This window comes from Astyanax mexicanus, chromosome 17, assembly GCF_023375975.1.
Source record: "Astyanax mexicanus isolate ESR-SI-001 chromosome 17, AstMex3_surface, whole genome shotgun sequence".
NCBI lineage: Eukaryota > Metazoa > Chordata > Actinopteri > Characiformes > Acestrorhamphidae > Astyanax > Astyanax mexicanus.
In genome coordinates this window covers 2,383,604-2,405,837 of record NC_064424.1, presented here as the reverse complement: position 1 = coordinate 2,405,837, position 22,234 = coordinate 2,383,604, and the positions used below count along the sequence as shown (strand labels likewise).

General features: G+C 38.2%; 1 protein-coding gene across 2 annotated transcripts in view; it reads right to left on the bottom strand.

Annotated features, from left to right (window-relative positions):
- Positions 1-282: 282 nt before the first annotated feature.
- Positions 283-22,234, bottom strand: part of smpd4 (sphingomyelin phosphodiesterase 4) — a 38,346-nt gene continuing 16,394 nt past the window's right edge. For both annotated transcript variants that reach the window (XM_022666495.2, XM_022666496.2), the window contains 8 exons: positions 9,986-10,076; positions 9,755-9,855; positions 8,290-8,453; positions 6,186-6,391; positions 5,066-5,296; positions 3,277-3,408; positions 2,095-2,223; positions 283-982 (listed from right to left, as the gene is read on the bottom strand). In XM_022666495.2, the coding sequence (XP_022522216.2) occupies positions 659-982; positions 2,095-2,223; positions 3,277-3,408; positions 5,066-5,296; positions 6,186-6,391; positions 8,290-8,453; positions 9,755-9,855; positions 9,986-10,076 (1,378 nt within the window). In that variant the 3' untranslated portion in view covers positions 283-658. The remainder of the gene's footprint in view (positions 983-2,094; positions 2,224-3,276; positions 3,409-5,065; positions 5,297-6,185; positions 6,392-8,289; positions 8,454-9,754; positions 9,856-9,985; positions 10,077-22,234) is intronic.

The following is a 22,234-nucleotide window of genomic DNA, read 5'->3' as shown; positions in this document are numbered from 1 at the left end:
AAAAGTATACTGTATTTGGCTGTGCTAATTTTGTACTGGTGATGTACTTAATAAAAATATATACTCTGTATTACTATTATAAAACTATAATAAAGCAGATACTTCTGCAATGAAACTGTGTTGTGTTTATTGCACAGTAAATAAATGATGTAATTATCGTGACAGGCCTTTTATTTGAGTATTTGAGTATTTGAGTAAGCGTTGTGTAACTGTCCAAATTTTTTAATCCTGTAAATCCTGAACCAAATAAAACATTAAAAACACCACCACCTTGTTTGACACTTGTTTGAAAAAGTAGCTTTATGATGATTCACTCCAAAATACAACAAATAGTACACTCAATCGCCTTATTTAATACTGAAATGTGGAGACGATTAAACATTCGATCAGTTATAAATGTAGAACTGTATGATACATCAAAACAATCAACAACAGCTGGATTTGTCACTGTACTTAAAATAAAAAAACGAAACAAAAAAACGAGCTGAACTTAATTTAAACTTCCCTCCCTTTAAAAACGAGTCTTCAGAATCTACTGAATCTGAATCTGAATCTTTAGTGCCTGTTGGATACTTATCATTATAAATATCTGCTCAACAAAAATCAGCTCAGACTGAATTAGTGGAACTCTTTTCTATATGTACAGATGAATAAAAGGTTAATGTGTTTTGAGTTTTTCGGCGAACAGAAGCAGCAGCAGCTCGTAGAGGCAGCAGAGCGTCAGAATGAGGGCGGTGCTGGAGAACAGGCCGAAGGAGAGCAGAGCGAGCAGCAGGTAGAGCAGCAGCGTCAGCAGCAGGGTGCGGTAACTCGCCAGCACCCGTAAACTGAGCCGCGCTCGCTGGGGCCGGCCTCTCGCCTGCCGCGCCACCGGGCTCCTCCGCCGATGCTCCGACGCCGTCGACGAGCTGGTTAAATAGTGCCTGCTGACCCGGCCCACGAAGTCCTGCCGCGAGCACAGCATCTCCATCTGATCTCCCAACTGAGAGAGAAATTCATCATCAATACATATTAATAATATACACAGTATAAGACGCACTTAAAATCCTTTAACTTCCCCAAAAATCATCAGTTCGCTTTATAATCTGGTGTTCCTTGTGTATAAATTCTACCAGTCAGGTATTAAAGAGCAGTAAAGTCTCAGTTTAGTTCTCCAGCACTGATACTGGAGCAGTGTTAGCATTAGCCGCTAATCGCGCTAATCGCTAGCTCTTTCACATTTCATAGGCGAGTATATCGGCTGTAGTCTACACTTTTACAGTGATAAAACAAGCTGGGATGTGGGATGAACCGCTAGCTGATATCACCCTGGCTTACATGGCTTTTTATATGAATTACAGTTTTGTTTACTTAGCTTAACTTAGCTTTTAGTAACCCCACCACAACCAGCCCCTGTTCTTTACTAGTGCCGCACTATACGCCTAATAAACCACTGCACCTTATGTGTGAAAAGCGAGCAGAAAATACACATTTATTAATAGTGCACTTTATAGTGCGATGATCTATAAAATATTATATATAAACAAAACATGTGCAACATTAGGAAGGTACGAAAATATCGACATTGTAGTGTATCTTAATATTATGTTTTTCAGATTAGTTCAGATGTAAAATTGGTGTCAGAAATGATTCATACAGTTCAGGCTCTAACACAGAGCATCTGCAGATTTTTATAAGGTGTTAAAAGGCTAATTTAATTTAATTCAACATAAACTTTTCTTAGAACACCTCAAAGCCATTTCCTAAAGTTCTTAAAAATTCTATTTGAGGATGCCCCACAGATGCTCAATAGGGTTCAGGTCTGGAGAAATGCTTGACTCAGTTCAGCCAGTTACTACTTTACATTGTACTTTACACAGTTTCATAATCAGTTTTGTCCCATGAAAAGAACTAATATAATAGCTACAAAAATGAGAGGGGTGTACTCACCTTTTTTCTAGAATTTGAACTATTATTTAAACACTAGTAATATTAGTATGCTTATGGCATCACAATATATATATATATATATATATATATATATATATATATATATATATATATATGCAATATATGCAGTTCCATAAAAAGGCAGGTTAAACATACTGTACATACCCTGTCATTTAGGAATGAGGAGACCTTAAACATGAGTCGAACCAGAAGAGCATTTTCGTAGCTTCTTATTGGCTGAAGTTCTGGATCACCTTGATATTCTATCTCAAACCGGCGAAGACCGTTTATGATCTGCGAGAAAACAAAAAATGTTAAAGCATTAAACATTAAATAGTATTTCTCCTTAAAACTACAGCTTCAATTCTCCCCATGCAGATTCTTTTTCAGCTGACTCTCTCTAATTCACACTCCACACTTCACACTTAGAGCACAATAATTGATTGTGGTGACGGACAGTTCTGGTGGAAACAGGAGAGTTGAGGTGAACATTGAATTCTGCGTGATTTGATCAGCCGTGGTTTTATGTTTTTTGGATACAATCCGGGTTAACACCCGAACATCCCTTTCAAACAGCTTCCTCTTACAGCATCCACAGTTAATCCTGTTGGATGTGGTTGGTTCTTCTTGGTGGTATGCTGACATTACCCTGGATACCGTGGCTCTTGATGCATCACAAAGACTTGCTGTCTTGGTCACAGATGCTCCAGCAAGACATGCACCAACAATTTGTCCTCTTTTGAACTCTGGTATGTCACCCATAATGTTGTGTGCATTGTAATATTTAGAGCAGAACTGTGCTCTTACCCTGCTAATTGAACCTTCACACTCTGCTCTTACTGGTGCAATGTGCAATTAATGAAGATTGAACACCAGGCTGCTCAAATTTAGCCATGAATCCCAAAATCCCACACTAAAATGATGACAGGTGTTTCAGTTTCATTGTCCAACCCCTGTACATAAATGAACCATATCCTTTGTTTTTGAGAAGAGACTCACAGTGCAAACTGTAGGGGGAAGCTCAGATTGTTTTAAGAAGTGTTTTATTATATTTCTTATTTGTGTTGTTTTCTATTTAAACTGTTTGAAGTTCAGTATTATACAAAATATTATTTATAAAAATGTGTACCCATTGGCTTTAAGGCTACACAAATTAAGTCATCCTTGCGTAAAAGTTCCAATTCACAGGATATTATGTTTAGAGATCTTGTTCTGCTTCTCATCTCTCAGCTTGTCCAGAAAAGCGTATCCTTGAGGAGTTAAATGCATATTGTTGCTTTTAAAATTAAGACATAAAAGCAACAAAAAGGCAAATTATTTTTAAAATCTCTATATTTTAAATCTTACCTGCATTCTGCCCAAATCTGTGAGCACAAGACCGTCTTCACTGGGGATGCAGTCCGGCAGCTGCTTGGACCCTCCATCATCTTCGGTAGATGCCAGATTTGCCATCAACTGAGAGAGCTGCCCTGAATTCAGCTACACGAATAAACACCATGAATTAAAATTAATCCACGAATGATTGTGCATTTTATTTTTAACACATTTATTGTTATACTGACTGGTTTCAAACAGGGACCATAAATGTACATGGTCTAAGAGCGTTTTAACACTAGCCTTTTCCTTCTGGAAGTCAGTATGTTTGTTCAATCGGTGGTGTGAGGTTTGCTTCGAGTGCATGTGTGGAAGCTATCTGCTCCCTGTGCTGAGTGTGGGGTCTCGTGTGGGGTTGTGTCATTTTGTAACATGATGCTTTCACTTTAGACACAGACAGACACTGTGTGATTTTTTTTTTTAAATCAGGTTTGTTGTGGGGAGTTTACACAGCATGTTTGAATCAATTGTCGTGTACGAACAACGCCTGCAATTCATATGCTCATTTTGTACGATGTGGATTACGTGGACTCTCCAGTTTGTCTATTTTACAGATGGAACTGTAGGTATGCTGCTACTTCAGTGTATGCGTGTGTAGGAGTGTCTGAAGCATCGTCCACTCGCTGTGTGTATTCAGTGACTTGGATTTTGTCTGCTGGTTAATTAAGTGTGCAGTATCAGTACGTAATGATCTAAACAATCTATAGTACTGCTTTTCCACCTTTATATTATATCTACAGTTGTAGCGCAGAAAACGGACCAAAGAGTCCAACAACTCCAAAGAAATGAAAAATGGACAACAAATGCAGAATTTGCAAAATGCAGAAGTTCAGAGGGAAGTGCGCTTAATGTTTAATTTGTTAGGAATCAGTTGCCAAATTAGTAGTATAATATTAAGAGACATTATGAAACAAAACATCAATTTGAAAATCTTAGTTTAAACAACACTGTTAAAGATAGATAAAGACAGTAACTCAAGTAAAATGGTGTGTAAATGATAGTAATCAAGAACAGAGTCTGTGGCCCGTGACTGCACATATAAATTTGTCCTTCTGGCCCCCAACAAAAAAAGTTTGGACACCCCTGGATTAAAGTAGCATTTATATTATTATTTTTTTTTTAAACTCTGGACACAAACGCACTTACGGATTCTTTTTTTCTGATCAAATATATATAAATATATATATATATATACACACATATAAACACACATGTCCACATAATCAAAGACACAGATAGCTCCGCAGCGCATAGCTATTGCTATAAATGTCTTTTTTAATGTAACTGTCAGACAGACTCTGAGCAAGCACTTTGTTTCCACTGTTTTGAAACAAAGTCGACATACCAGCTAATTTGTGTTGATGGTTCTCTTCGCTCTCATTTGGCTTATAGCCAAAATACTCCAAAAATACTCACACACCAGAGTCGTGAAACTTTAAAACAAAGTCCATCCAGACTGGACTACTCTAAACCTTGTAAACCTTCTCTAAAGCTGTTCAGTTTTGAGAAAGTCCTATTAGCCTCGAATACGTTCGCCAGCTAACATCTCCACACACACTCACTCAGTCTCCGCTGTGTGTGTGTGTGTATAGACAGCATCACTGATGCATAAGCTCTGCTTGTACTGAACTCATTTCCTAACCGACAGTTGTCGCTGTCTGACAGGTTCGTCTTCGGTAATCGTACGATAAGTCGATAACGTAGATATCGTGACAGGCCTATTCATGAGTAATACAACTCTACGTAATAAAAACACACTAACCCGAAATATCTGACACAGGTAGTCCAGAGCCTTGTCCAGGAACTCGTGAGTCTTTTTGAAACACTCCCCCATGTCGTCAGCCTCTCCTCCACTGAAGGTGTGGTTGTGATCAGAGGAGCTCACGCCAAACCACGAGAAGAACGAGCTGTTAGCAGCCGCTTCCGCAGAGTGATCCGATATTCGCTTAGCCGTCTGCCGGGCCTGCGCTATGATCTGGATCAGCTTCAGCACCTGCAGAGGATCAAAGGATGAAATGAATCAGGATACAAACACAAAACCATCTCTCGCTCAGACTGCTGTCTGTCCTGATCACCACAATCCGTGCAATTCCTCGCAGAAACGGTGTAATCCAGCACAAAAAAAATGCATTACCATCGTAATCGTGGAACATTTATCAGCTTCAAATTTTGACTATTTGAGGCTAAATTTCGAGATTTCATCAAGTTCATTTAGAAGTAGTGGTCGAACAATATATATTGAAATATACTGTATAGTATCAATATGATATACAGCTCTGAAAAAAAAATTAGAGAGCACTTCAGTTTCTGAATCAGTTTCTCTGATTTTGCTATTTATAGGTTTATGTTTGAGTAAAATGAACATTGTTGTTTTATTCTATAAACTACAGACAACATTTCTCCCAAATTCCTAATAAAAATATTCTCATTTAGAGCATTTATTTACAGAAAATGAGAAATGACTGAAATAACAAAAAAGATGCAGAGCTTTCAGACCTCAAATGATGTAAAGCAAACAAGTTCATATTCATAAAGTTTTAAGAGTTCAGAAATAATCAATATTTGTTGGATGTTTGGTGGTTTTTAATCCCAGTTTTCTTCATGCATCTTGGCATCATGTTCTCCTCCACCAGTCTTACACACTGCTTTTGGATAACTTTATGCTGCTTTACTCCTGGTGCAAAAATTCAAGCAGTTCAGTTTGGTGGTTTGATGGTTTGTGATCATCCATCTTCCTCTTGATTATATTCCAGAGGTTTTCAATTTGGTAAAATCAAAGAAACTCATCATTATTAAGTGATCTCTTATTTTTTTCCAGAGCTGTAAATGTAATTTGTCACACCCTGTTGTTCAGTGCTTTGCAGTTACAAATAAACACTCACCACACCACGAACTTCACCACCGAACATCTGCTTGTACTGGCAGTCCTGCCCCTCCAGGCCGTACACGTGACTCTTGACCTTGAAGACGGCGTCGGTTCCTGCAGGCTGGCGGGAGGATAAGAAGCTGCCGCTGTGTGCCGGGGTGAGGAAGACCCGGGGCTGCCGGTGATGAAGGACGTGTTCCGGCTCTAGAAACAGCTGCTCTCCTGAAAGGACGAGAGGACAAGAGCATGCACTGAATTATAGGGGTGTGTTTAAAAAAAATTGATTCTACGATTTAAATCGATCTTCATTTGAGTGATCCGATATAGATTTATATAAACCCGAATCGATCTTTAGAAATAGCCTATTTTCCATACAGTTTTAACGTCTCCCGTTTTATCTCGCACCACCCTCTGCCTGGGGTGATCTGGAGCAGAGGAGTCACACTGCGGGGAGTTTCTGTAAAAATGTAAGTCATTTTCTACTTTATTTCCACTCACTGCTGCCTGTGTTTATCAAACTAGTGCATTTATCACTGTTTTAAGTTGTTTTTTCAGTGTTGTTTTCACCTGTACTTTATTTAAAGTAAGACTTGACCGGCTGAATTCACAGTTAGCTTAGCGGGTTAGCCAAATCACCGGTCAAGCAGCTAATCCCCCTTTAGCCTTTAGTTTCCTAGCCTTACACACGGCCAGTGCGCTAAATTACCCCCCCACTGAAGCTCTATAGCAGCTTACAGTGTACCATGTTTAACTGTTAGACTGAATAACTGTAGATTAACCTGTAACTGAGTGATTTAATGTGTAAATAGTGGAATTATGAAGCTTCTGTTACTAATTCAGATTATTTTATCCCCAGGTATGATCAAGATTACCGGCCGAGAAAAAGAGGCTCTTATAACAGGGAGCTGAACTCCAGTCAGACCGGCTGCTTTTTCCTTTAAATTTAATAAAGTTTTCTCTCTTTACATTATAAATTTTCGCTTGTCGTGTTTTTATTATCACTGTGCTTATTATAGTATCACAGCTGAACTAGTGGGTCTGTGTAAATTTCACACTTTTTTTTTTATTCACAAATAAATAAGAAATTTATGAAGCATGTTACATGCTTATATGTTATGCTTATATGTTATAAGCATATAACATGCTTATATGTTATATGTTAGTATATGCAGTATGTTCATACAGTGCTCATCCCCCACTCATCCCTCACACGAACTGTTCTCCCTCCTGCCTTCGGGAAGAAGGTACCGCAGCATCCGGTCCAGCATGACCAGATTCTGCAACAGCTTCTACCCCCAAGCCATCAGACTCCTCAACCGCAGAGACTGAACTGATGGTTTTTCTGTACATGCACACACACTCTTACCCCACTTACCCCAGAAAATGGAAAGCACTAAAAACCCTACTACCTCACTGGACTCTATTGCACACTGTGTAATAGAGTAATTACTACACCACTGGTCTTTTTTGCACACTGCAAAATTTGCACACTGTCTTGTTTTTTATTATTCTTTGTCTGTATTGTGTTGTATTGTCTGTCTGCACTTTTGTACTGTTGCACTATTGTTCTGTCTACACTGTGTTTATGTGCACCATGGTCCCTGGAGGAACGTTGTTTCGTTTCACTGTGTACTCTGTATATAGCTGAAATGACAATAAAAACCACTTTGACTTTGACTTTTGACTTTGCTGTTGAAAAAATGATGCTTTCGAAGCCTCATTAATGTTCTGAATCATATTTTACCCACACGTAAGCATTAGAGTACAGTGGCCTGTATTCCAAACTAACTAACTTCATTAAATTATATTAAAAGAAGAATATAACAGTTGTTTTAAGTCTACATAATATAAACACTAATATTTTAATAATGGAAGTTCCTTGTATAATTACATACATTTCATATTTAAACTACAGTTTTTAATTGTAACTGAAATTTACCCAAATGAATCAGTTTTTAATCCAATCAGGACCTTGGTAATCGGAATAAATACATGATTTATCAGTTCTGCTCCGATGTCAATACACAAGTCCTGATACCAAGACAAATTCAATCACTGATACAAGATCTCTTTTTTTATATTATTATAGTTTAGTTTTTTTTTTTATTATTATCTCGTACCTTTCTGGATCATCTCCGACAGGTTTGGCTGGGCGAAGACTTTGGCTACCCTGAAGACCATCAGTGCATTTTTGGCATTGACCAGATCTGTGCGCATGACTCGATTGAGGAAACCCTGAAAGAGCTTAGTGTACATCAGCAGATTCTCCTGAACAAAAGACGCCCTGTGGAGAAAAAAAAGAAAAGAAAGAAAGATGAAGCCGGTTACAGATCTGACAAACAGCAACTTATAAACAATTTACCAGCAAAGAAAAGAGCAAGAAAAAGAAATAATCACACACTGTTAGCCCGGATAAGTTAAATTTACTTAACAAATGTGAGGAAACCGGTTGCCTTAAAAACGTTAAGTAATGGGTAATGAAAACTAATTAAATTAGCATAACTTAGAACATCAAGTTATTACAACTAAAGGGGAAGCTGATTTAACTTTTTTTATTTTTGTTATACTGTAAGACAGGATAAGTTGAGTTTATTTAACTTTTTTAAGGCAGCCGGATTGCTCAAATTTTTTAAGTAATGAGGAATGAAAACTTGAGTTAGCATAAATTAAAACATCAAGTTATTCATCACAACTAAAGGAGAAGTTGATTTATTTGTAAGGTAGCCCAGGGAGAATCACTACACACTGGAGCCAGTTGTTCAAAAAATGTAATCCGGATCAAAATTATCCAGATTTGGTCATTCTATTTTTTGCTATCAAGGATCAGGTGATCTGTCTTAATTTTAAGACAGTTTTTCAAAGCAATATTGGATTGGATCACTCTGATCCAGATACACAGTTTTCAGGATTACCTAATCCAGATTACCAGCTATGTAAAGAACAGGTAGAAGAACCAACATGAGTTGATGACTCCTTTTCTTGCAGTAACAACGCCTGCACGGAGACGCTTCTATACTGCTCTTTGCAAAACAAGATGTGCAATTGAGAATTTAAATGGAGTTCTGTAGAGATGCTTTGCATGCCTTAACTATTTGCGAGTCGAACCACAGGGAGCATGCAACATAACACTTGCATGTATTGTCCTGCACAACGTTGCTACCAGACGTAATGTCCCTCTCTGTGATGTTTATGATGCACTGTGACATTAATATACAGTGATGGGGGGTTTATTTCATGGGGTCAAGATTGTTTTTATTTTTACTTTACTATAGTGAAAGGCTTAATTGGTAGCCTATGTCTACTTTATCACTGTAATGGTTAAACACAACCAGTATGCAAATAGATTGAGACAGAAGCCAATGAAAACAGACTACACTAAAGTTATTATAAGTTGGTTCAACTTAAAGATCTCAGTTTGAATAGTACAGTAAATGTGCCCACAAATCTGAGTTCAACTAACTCAAAATAGTTGAGTATTGTTCAGAAATATCCAATGTTATGTAAAACAGACTTAAATCATTTGAGTTCAAACAACGTATGGGCTTACAGTGTACTGAAATTTTTTCCCACAAAAGCAGAATTTACCATTTCTCAGGCACGTTTCTGTTCTGTACATCCGTCTGAGGATTGCTCTTCTCTCCAGTGTACCTCCAGGGCTGGATGTAACTCAGCCATGTTTCCAATACCTGAAAATATGATAAATATTGTACTATAGGTAGAATTTTTACATGGTTTGGCACGATACAGCATTATATATGCAATCAAAACTATCAAAAACACTTACGATGACCCCATCTGTGAGAGAAAAACACTTACTGCTCTGAAAGAAGCATCCAGAGGCCAGTGGCCAAAGCAATGCTGCAGGAACACATACAGCTTCTGCTGAACGAACCTCTGTACTACCACTCTGTGGGAGGAAAAAAGAAAACCGTAAGACTTAAAACATAAAAACAACAAACATGACAAGTGAATTTGTTTTCACACAGAAAATGTTCAAGTAAATACAGGAATAAGATTCTGCATTATACTTAGGGCTGGGAATCTAAATTTGTGACCAAAAAGGCATCGATTGAAATGTCTAGGCACTAAAGATTACTAAAAGGTAAAAGTTATATATAAAAAATATTAATCATTTTAATTCAGTAATTAACACCACTAATATATATATAAAATTCTATTTTGCCAATGTAAAGCTAATATTTCTTAAAAATAACTCTTAAAAATGAAACTGCATCCAGCAGTTTGCTTTCGAAAAAAAAAATAACTTATAGTTTAATTAGTTAATCTAATGCTGTTTTTGTTCCAACAAGATCCAAAAAAATTGAGTCTCTTATGGTGACGGTAGGAGAATGAGATTAATCATGACGGCTTTTAAACAAATATGTTGTGAGAGAATAATTTTCGCTATTTTAATACCATATGACCAAGTCTCAGCCCTGTAGGCCTTACGGTTTCTTCTGCCCAATCACTTCTATGGCAGAAAAAGAATAAGAACTATAAATATAGCCGCAAGCGGCGATTTACGGGGTTCGAGCGTTACAGGCAAAGAGACCCCTGGAGGCCAGTTAGGCTTAAAACATGTTGCCGGTTGACCGGCATCGCCAAACTGGATGAGGATGACCAGCATGACCGTGAAGACCAAGCTAGATTACCAGCATGACTAATCTGGATGACAAACTTGTTGACCATATTGACCAAGCTGGAAGACCATAATGACCAAACTGGATGACCAGCATGGCAAAGGTGGTTGGCCAGTATGACCAAGCTGGAAGACCACCATTACTATGAGGACAAAGCTGAATGACCAGCAGGACCATAATGACCAATGTGAATGGCCAGCATGACCAAGCTGGATGGCCAGCATAACCAAGCTGGGTGACCAGCGTGACCATAAAGACCATAATGGCAATGCTAGATGAGTGGTGTGAGTAAACTAGTTGAAAAGCATTGATAAATTGAGCTGTAGTGTTCATCAGGTTTTATGTGGTGTCTTACTGCACTCTAGTGGGCATTTGGTGAAACAAATTCAGTTCTTAAATTGAAAAAACACAAGGCATAAAAAGGGCATATAAATAACCCGTATATAGTATATAAGTTTTGACCTGATTAACATTCCGCCTGTTAAAAGCTTGCTGGAATGTGATTGGCTAATAGTGACCACAAAAGTGTCCATATCAAATTTTCATTTGGTGTACCATTAGTGCATGGGCCATAGATGATAATTGGCAAGGATGACCTTGATAGCTTGTATGGTTCTAGAGAAACAGCTATCGAGCATTGGCTCCGCCCCCTGGGGGGGTGTATGTCTACTTAAACTGACAGGGTATCTGAGAATCATGTAATGATCAAAGGACTGAAGTGGTATTAGTGTCAGGTTAAGCATTCAAAAGTTATAAGTGTTAAAGACATTTTACTGCACTGTGGTAGAACTAATTTGCATATGGCGGCCATATTGTTTACAAATGTAAAGATTTATTAAATAATTATTGAGGAGCAAGCTCTGCTAAATTGTTTGACACCAAACATGTCATGATTGGTCAAGGAGGCAAGGGAAAGATGTCAAAAGTAGGTTTTGCATATTATGCTAATTTAAAAAAAAATTAAGTGGGTGGAGCATAAACAAGAATGACCCAGGTGGCTGAGCAGCATGACCAAGAAGGATAAAGATGTTCAATTAAGCAAGACAAGCAAGATTAATTAAGTTCAGCAGAGCTTTAATTTAGAATAATTCACCTGTACCTGTTTCACCAAATGACCACCAGAGCGCAGCAAGAGACCACATATAACCTGCTGGAAATCTATCACTCTATAAGCAAGTCAGAACATTCCCTATCAGTGTGTTTCTATTTATTAAAAAGAGAAGAAAAGTCCGATTGGGCTCCAAATTGGTACTCATGATCAAGTGGTCTGTATATATATGTGTGTAAATTTGTGTGTTGATAGGGTCAAAGGTTCCTGACTTCTGACCATTTAGGTTTGAAAAAAGTGATAATAAAGGCTTATGGCCTACAAAATGGCTGATGCTCTTTGGCCATATTAGAGGCAAAAAATATCTGATTTGGCTCAAAATTTGCAATCAAGATCACAACATCAGTCTATATATGTATGTCAATTTCTGTGTCGATAGGGTTAAAGGTTCCTGACTTCTGTCCATTTAGATTTGAAAAAAGCGATAATACAGGCTTGAGGCCTACAAAATCGCTGTAGTTTTCCAGCCGTTGTAGAGGCAAAACATGTCCGATTTGGCTGAAAATTTGCAATGAAGATCGGATTATCAGTCTATATATGTGTATAAATTTGTGTGTTGATAGGGTGAAAGGTTCCTGTCTTCTGTCCATTTAGGTTGGAAAATAGCGATAAATAGAATAAATTGAAAATAGTTATTTTTTCACTGTAGAGCCTACTGAAGACTTATTTGGCTCATACTTGGCACATGTGCTTCAAATGTCATTGTTAATTAGTAGCTTCAACAGTTTTGGCATGATTTAAACTTTGACAGAGTTTTGGCCAAATAACTCTGAAAAGGCTTTCATGTACATGTTTGATCAAGGTTTATGGGCCTCAAATAGTTAAAATGTCAAGATTTTTTTGATAATTATTTACCTACAGGGTCTCAGGATTGCATCAAGACCAAATTTGTTTTGATTGATTAAGGACTTAAAGACAAGTTCGAAAAGAGCAATTTTTACTCTTTTGGCCACTGATGAAAATCTTTCCATTTTTGGTAAATACATGTAATTACAAAGTTGTAAAGGCTACAGCAAAGTATACAACTAAAAAAGAATAACAAGCCTAGGCCACTTGTACCTTTAGATATAACTGATTTTCTGCTATAGCGCCCCCTTGAGGTCAATCAACGTCATATTTTAATGGATGATAGAAAGCCCTGAGATACATGTAGGGTATAAGTATCGTCCTGATTGGTCATTGTTTAGCCTGTCAAAAGCTTGCTGGAATCTGATTGGCTAATAACGATTGCAAAAATTTGCATATCAAATTTTCCTTCTGTAAAACATTAGGACATAGGCCATAGATGATACATGCCAAAGGAGAGCTTCGTAGCTTGTACGGTTCCTGAGAAACAGATTTTTAGCTTTGGCTCCGCCCCCTGGGGGCGTATGTCTACACAGATTGACGGGCTACCTCAGAATCATGTTGGCATCATAGGTTTAAAGTGGCATTAGTGTAGGTTTAAGCAATCAAAAGTTACAGCTGTTAGAGTAAATTTGGGTGTGCCACGGTAAGATTAATTTGCATATGGCGGCCATACTGTTTGCAAATTTCACAGTTTTTTTGATAATTATTGAGGTTGGGACTCTGCTGAGTTGTTTGACACCAAATATGACAGGATTGGTCAATGACCCTAGGACAAGTTCTCAAAAGTATGTTTTGCATATTATGCTAAATAGCAAAAAATCTAAGTGGGCGGAGCTTAGTGGTTCTATTGACCTTTTTGATTTGCCATTAACCAAGGAATCATATAATGCAAGAATTTTTGCTTTAGCTATCAGGGCGTGGGAGTTACGAGGCCAAACGCGTTGACCTTCGCCATAGCGCCCCCTTGAGGCCGATCGGGCTCATCTTTTGAATCTGAGTAGCGGTGAGAAGTACTACCATATGACCAAGTCTCAGCCCTGTAGGCCTTACGGTTTCTTCTGCCCAATCACTTCTATGGCAGAAAAAGAATAAGAACTATAATAATAATAATAATAATAAATATAGCCGCAAGCGGCGATTTACGGGGTTCGAGCGTTACAGGCAAAGAGACACCTGGAGGCCAGTTAGGCTTAAAACATGTTGCCGGTTGACCGGCATCGCCAAACTGGATGAGGATGACCAGCATGACCGTGAAGACCAAGCTAGATTACCAGCATGACTAATCTGGATGACAAACTTGTTGACCATATTGACCAAGCTGGAAGACCATAATGACCAAACTGGATGATCAGCATGGCAAAGGTGGTTGGCCAGAATGACCAAGCTGGAAGACCACCATTACTATGAGGACAAAGCTGAATGACCAGCAGGACCATAATGACCAATGTGAATGGCCAGCATGACCAAGCTGGATGGCCAGCATAACCAAGCTGGGTGACCAGCGTGACCATAAAGACCATAATGGCAATGCTAGATGAGTGGTCTGAGTAAACTAGTTGAAAAGCATTGATAAATTGAGCTGTAGTGTTCATCAGGTTTTATGTGGTCTCTTACTGCACTCTAGTGGGCATTTGGTGAAACAAATTCAGTTCTTAAATTGAAAAAACACAAGGCATAAAAAGGGCATATAAATAACCCGTATATAGTATATAAGTTTTGACCTGATTAACATTCTGCCTGTTAAAAGCTTGCTGGAATGTGATTGGCTAATAGTGACCACAAAAGTGTCCATATCAAATTTTCATTTGGTGTACCATTAGTGCATGGGCCATAGATGATAATTGGCAAGGACGACCTTGATAGCTTGTATGGTTCTAGAGAAACAGCTATCGAGCATTGGCCCCGCCCCCTGGGGGGGTGTATGTCTACTTAAACTGACAGGGTATCTGAGAATCATGTAATGATCAAAGGACTGAAGTGGTATTAGTGTCAGGTTAAGCATTCAAAAGTTATAAGTGTTAAAGACATTTTACTGCACCATGGTAGAACTCATTTGCATATGGTGGCCATATTGTTTATAAATGTAAAGATTTCTTAAATAATTATTGAGGGGGTGTATGTCTACTTAAACTGACAGGGTATCTGAGAATCATGTAATGATCAAAGGACTGAAGTGGTATTAGTGTCAGGTTAAGCATTCAAAAGTTATAAGTGTTAAAGACATTTTACTGCACCATGGTAGAACTCATTTGCATATGGCGGCCATATTGTTTATAAATGTAAAGATTTTTTAAATAATTATTGAGGAGTAAGCTCTGCTGAACTGTTTGATACCAAACATGTCATGATTGGTCAAGGATCCAAGGACAAGATCTCAAAAGTAAGTTTTGCATATTATGCAAATAAAAAAAAAATTAAGTGGGTGGAACATAAACAAGAATGACCCAGGCGGCTGACCAGCATGAACAAGAAGGATAAATATGTTCAATTAAGCAAGACAAGCAAGATTGAATAAGTTCAGCAGAGCTTTAATTTAGAATAATTCACCTGTAGCTGTTTCACCAAATGACCACCAGAGCGCAGCAAGAGACCACATATAACCTGCTGGAAATCTATCACTCTATAAGTAAGACAGAACATTCCCTATCAGTGTGTTTCTATTTATTACAAAGAGAGGAAAAGGCCGATTGGGCTCAAAATTGGTACTCATGATCAAGATGTCTGTATATATATGTGTGTAAATTTGTGTGTTGATAGGGTCAAAGGTTCCTGACTTCTGTCCATTTAGGCTTGAAAAAAGCGATAATACAGGCTTATGGCCTACAAAATGGCTGTTGCTCTTTGGCCATATTAGAGGCAAAAAATATCTGATTTGGCTCAGAATTTGCAATCAGGATCACAACATCAGTCTATATATGTATGTCAATTTCTGTGTCAATAGGGTCAAAGGTTCCTGACTTCTGTCCATTTAGATTTGAAAAAAGCGATAATACAGGCTTGAGGCCTACAAAATCGCTGTAGTTTTCCAGCCGTTGTAGAGACAAAACATGTCCGATTTGGCTGAAAATTTGCAATCAAGATCTGATTATCAGTCTATATATGTGTACAAATTTGTGTGTTGATAGGGTGAAAGGTTCCTGTCTTCTGTCCATTTAGGTTGGAAAATAGCGATAAATAGAATAAATTGAAAATAGTTATTTTTTCACTGTAGAGCCTACTGAAGACTTATTTGGCTCATACTTGGCACATGTACTTCAAATGTCATTGTTAATTAGTAGCTTCAACAGTTTTGGCATGTTTTAAACTTTGACAGAGTTTTGGCCAAATAACTCTGAAAAGGCTTTCACGTACATGTTTGATCAAGGTTTATGGGCCTCAAATAGTTAAAATGTCAAGATTTTTTTGATAATTATTTACCTACAGGGTCTCAAGATTGCATCAAGACCAAATTTGTTTTGATTGATTGAGGACTTAAAGACAAGTTCGAAAAGAGCAATTTTTACTCTTTTGGCCACTGATGAAAATCTTTGCATTTTTGGTAAATACATGTAATTACAAAGTTGTAAAGGCTACAGCAAAGTATACAACTAAAAAAGAATAACAAGCCTAGGCCACTTGTACCTTTAGATATAACTGATTATCTGCTATAGCGCCCCCTTGAGGCCAATCAACGCCATATTTTAATGGATGATAGAAGGCCCTGAGATACATGTAGGGTATACGTATCGTCCTGATTGGTCATTGTTTAGCATGTCAAAAGCTTGCTGGAATCTGATTGGCTAATACCGATCGCAAAAATTTGCATATCAAATTTTCCTTCTGTAAAACATTAGGACATAGGCCAAAGATGATACATGCCAAAGGAGAGCTTCATAGCTTGTACGGTTCCTGAGAAACAGATTTTTAGCTTTGGCTCCGCCCCCTGGGGGCGTATGTCTACACAGATTGACAGGCTACCTCAGAATCATGTTGGCATCAAAGGTCTAAAGTGGCATTAGTGTAGGTTTAAGCATTCAAAAGTTACAGCTGTTAGAGTAAATTTGGGTGTGCCACGGTAAGATTAATTTGCATATGGCGGCCATATTGTTTACAAATTTCACAATTTTTTTGATAATTATTGAGGTTGGGACTCTGCTGAGTTGTTTGACACCAAATATGACAGGATTGGTCAATGACCCTAGGACAAGTTCTCAAAAGTAGGTTTTGCATATTATGCTAAATAGCAAAAAATCTAAGTGGGCGGAGCTTAGTGGTTCTATTGACCTTTTTGATTTGCCATTAACCAAGGAATCATATAATGCAAGAATTTTTGCTCTAGCTATCAGGGCGTAGGAGTTACGAGGCCAAACGCGTTGACCTTCGCCATAGCGCCCCCTTGAGGCCGATCGGGCTCATCTTTTGAATCTGAGTAGCGGTGAGAAGTACTACCATATGACCAAGTCTCAGCCCTGTAGGCCTTACGGTTTCTTCTGCCCAATCACTTCTATGGCAGAAAAAGAATAAGAACTATAATAATAATAATAATAATAATAAATATAGCCGCAAGCGGCGATTTACGGGGTTCGAGCGTCACAGGCAAAGAGGCCCTTGGAGGCCAGTTAGGCTTAAAACATGTTACCGGTTGACCGGCATCACCAAACTGGATGACCAGCATGGCAAAGGTGGTTTGCTAATATGACCAAGCTGGATGACCAGCATTGCTATGATGACAAAGCTGAATGACCAGCAGGACCATAATGACCAATGTGAATGACCAGAATGACCTAGCTGGATGAGCAGCACAACCAAGCTAGGTGACTAGCCTGACCATAAAGATCATAATTACAATGCTAGATCAGTGGTGTGAGTAAACTAGTTGAAATGCATTGATAAATTGGTAGTCATGATCAAGTGGTCTGTATATATATGTGTGTAAATGTGTGTGTTGATAGGGTCAAAGGTTCCTGACTTCTGACCATTTAGGTTTGAAAAAAGCGATAATACAGGCTCGAGGCCTGCAAAATCTCTGTTGCTATTTCGCCATGTCAGTGGCAAATTATATCCGATTTGGCTCAAAATTTGCAATCAAGATCACAATATCAGTCTATACATGTATGTAAATTTCTGTGTCGATAGGGTCAAAGGTTCCTGTCTTCTGTCCATTTAGGTTTGAAAAAAGCGATAATACAGGCTTGAGGCCTACAAAATCAGTGTAGTTTTCCAGCCGTTGTAAAGGGGAAACCTGTCCGATTTGGCTGAAAATTTGCAATCAAGATCAGATTTTCAGTCTAAATATGAGTATACATTTGTGTGTTGATAGGGTGAAAGGTTCCTGTCTTCTGTCCATTTAGGTTTGAAAATAGCGATAAATAGAATAAATTAAAAATTGTTAATTTGTCACTGTAGAGCCTACTGAAGACTTGTTTGGCTCATACTTGGCACATGTGCTTGAAATGTCATTGTTAATTAGTAGCTTCAACAGTTTTGGCATGTTTAAAACTTTGACAGAGTTTTGGCCAAATAACTCTGAAAAGGGTTTCACGTACATGTTTGATCAAGGTTTATGGGCCTCAAATAGTTAAAATGTCAAGACTTTTTCGATAATCGTTTACCTACAGGGTCTCAAGATTGCATCAAGACTAAATTTGTTTTGATTGATTGAAGACTTAAAGACAAGTTTGAAAAGAGACATTTTTATTCTTTTGGCCACTGATGAAAATATTTGCATTTCTTGTAAACACATGTAATTACAAAGTTGTAAAGGCTACAGCAAAGTATACAATTAAAAAAGAATAACAAGACTAGGCCACTTGAACCTATAGATATAACTGTTTTTCTGCTATAGCGCCCCCTTGAGGCCAATCAATGCCATATTTTAATGGATGATAGAAGGTCCTCATGTACATGTAGGGTATAAGTATCATCCTGATTGGTGATTGTTTGGCCTGTCAAAAGCTTGCTGGAATCTGATTGGCTAATAGCGATCACAAAAATTTAAATATCAAATTTTCCTTCGGTGAAACATTAGGACATAGGCCACAGATGATACCTGCCAAAGGAGAGCTTCATAGGTTGTATGGTTCCTGAGAAATAGATTTTTAGCTTTGGCTCCGCCCCCTGGGGGCGTATGTCTACACAGATTGAAGGTCTACCTCAGAATCATGTTGACATCAAAGGTCTGAAGTGGCATTAGTGTAGGTTAAAGCATTCAAAAGTTACAGCTGTTAGAGTAAATTTGGGTGTGCCACGGTAAGCTTAATTTGCATATGGCGGCCATACTGTTTACAAATTTCTCAATTTTTTCGATAATTATTGAGGTTGGGACTCTGCTGAGTTGTTTCACACCAAATATGATAGGATTGGTCAATGACCCTAGGACAAGTTCTCAAAAGTAGGTTTTGCATATTATGCTAAATAGCAAAAAATCTAAGTGGGCGGAGCTTAGTGATTCTAATGATCTTTTTGATTTGCCATTAACCAAGGAATCATATAGTGCAAGAATTTTTGCTCTAGCTATCAGGGCGTGGGAGTGACGAGGCCTAACCTGTTGACCTTCGCCATAGCGCCCCCTTGAGGCCAATCGGGACTCATGTCATGCGGCAGAGTAGGGGTCTAAAGTACTAACATATGACCGAGTCTCAGCTCTCTAGGCCTTACGGTTTGTTCTGTGCAATCACTTCTAGATCAGAAAAAGCAGGGGAAGCGATTATAAATACCAATATAGCCGCAAGCGGCGATTTACGGGGTTCGAGCGTTACAGGCAAAGAGGCCCCTGGAGGCCAGTTAGGCTTAAAACATGTTGCTTATTGACCGGCATCACCAAACTGGATGAGGATGACCAGCATGACCATAAAGACCAAGCTAGATTACCAGCATGACTAATCTGGATGACAAATTTGTTGACCATATTGACCAAGCTGGAAGACCATAATGACCAAACTGGATGACCAGCATGGCAAAGGTGGTTGGCCAGTATGACCAAGCTGAATGACCAACATTGCTATGAATACAAAGCTGAATGACCAGCAGGACCATAATGACCAATGTGAATGAACAGAATGACCTAGCTGGATGAGCAGCATAACCAAGCTAGGTGGCCAGCCTGACCACAAAGACAGTAATGACAATGCCAGATAAGTGGTGTGAGTAAACTAGTTGAAAAGCATTGATAAATTGAGCTGTAGTGTTCATCAGGTTTAATGTGGTCTCTTGCTGCACTCTAGTGGACATTTGGTGAAACAACTTCAGTTCTTAAATTGAAAAAACACAAGGCATAAAAAGGGCATATAAATAACCCGTATATAGTATATAAGTTTTGACCTGATTAACATTCCACCTGTTAAAAGCTTGCTGGAATGTGATTGGCTAATAGTGACCACAAAAGTGTCCATATCAAATTTTCATTTGGTGTACCATTAGTGCATGGGCCATAGATGATAATTGGCTAGGATGACCTTGATAGCTTGTATGGTTCTAGAGAAACAGCTATCGAGCATTGGCCCCGCCCCCTGGGGGGGGGGGGGGGGTGTATGTCTACTTGAACTGACAGGGTATCTGAGAATCATGTAATGATCAAAGGACTGAAGTGGTATTAGTGTCAGGTTAAGCATTCAAAAGTTATAAGTGTTAAAGACATTTTACTGTACCATGGTAGAACTCATTTGCATATGGCGGCCATATTGTTTATAAATGTAAAGATTTTTTTTTATAATTATTGAGGAGTAAGCTCTGCTGAACTGTTTGACACCAAACATGTCATGATTGGTCAAGGATCCAAGGACAAGATCTCAAAAGTAGGTTTTGCATATTATGCAAATTTAAAAAAAAATTAAGTGGGTGGAGCATAAACAAGAATGACCCAGGTGGCTGACTAGCATGAACAAGAAGGATAAATATGTTCAATTAAGCAAGACAAGCAAGATTGAATAAGTTCAGCAGAGCTTTAATTTAGAATAATTCACCTGTAGCTGTTTCACCAAATGACCACCAGAGCGCAGCAAGAGACCACATATAACCTGCTGGAAATCTATCACTCTATCAAAAAGACAGAACATTCCCTATCAGTGTGTTTCTATTTATTAAAAAGAGAAGAAAAGTCCGATTGGGCTCCAAATTGGTACTCATGATCAAGTTGTCTGTATATACATGTATGTAAATTTGTGTGTTGATAGGGTCAAAGGTTCCTGACTTCTGACCATTTAGGTTTGAAAAAAGTGATGATACAGGCTTATGGCCTATAAAATGGCTGTTGCTCTTTGGCCATATTAGAGGCAAAAAATATCTGATTTGGCTCAAAATTTGCAATCAGGATCACAATATCAGTCTATACATGTATGTAAATTTCTGTGTCAATAGGGTCTAAGGTTCCTGACTTCTGTCCATTTAGATTTGAAAAAAGCGATAATACAGGCTTGAGGCCTACAAAATCGCTGTAGTTTTCCAGCCGTTGTAGAGGCAAAACATGTCCGATTTGGCTGAAACTTTGCAATCAAGATCAGATTATCAGTCTATATATGTGTATAAATTTGTGTGTTGATAGGGTGAAAGGTTCCTGTCTTCTGTCCATTTAGGTTGGAAAATAGCGATAAATAGAATAAATTGAAAATAGTTATTTTTTCACTGTAGAGCCTACTGAAGACTTATTTGGCTCATACTTGGCACATGTACTTCAAATGTCATTGTTAATTAGTAGCTTCAACAGTTTTGGCATGTTTTAAACTTTGACAGAGTTTTGGCCAAATAACTCTGAAAAGGCTTTCACGTACATGTTTGATCAAGGTTTATGGGCCTCAAGTAGTTAAATTGTCAAGATTTTTTTGATAATTATTTACCTACAGGGTCTCAAGATTGCATCAAGACCAAATTTGTTTTGATTGATTAAGGACTTAAAGACAAGTTCGAAAATAGCAATTTTTACTCTTTTGACCACTGATGAAAATCTTTACATTTTTGGTAAATACATGTAATTACAAAGTTGTAAAGGCTACAGCAAAGTATACAACTAAAAAAGAATAACAAGCCTAGGCCACTTGTACCTTTAGATATAACTGATTTCCTGCTATAGCGCCCCCTTGAGGCCAATCAACGCCATATTTTAATGGATGATAGAAGGCCCTGAGATACATGTAGGGTATAAGTATCGTCCTGATTGGTCATTGTTTAGCATGTCAAAAGCTTGCTGGAATCTGATTGGCTAATAACGATCGCAAAAATTTGCATATCAAATTTTCCTTCTGTGAAACATTAGGACATAGGCCATAGATGATACATGCCAAAGGAGAGCTTCATAGCTTGTATGGTTCCTGAGAAACAGCTTTTTAGCTTTGGCTCCGCCCCCTGGAGGCGTATGTCTACACAGATTGACGGGCTACCTCAGAATCATGTAGGCATCAAAGCTCTAAAGTGGCATTAGTGTAGGTTTAAGCATTCAAAAGTTACAGCTGTTAGAGTAAATTTGGGTGTGCCACGGTAAGATTAATTTGCATATGG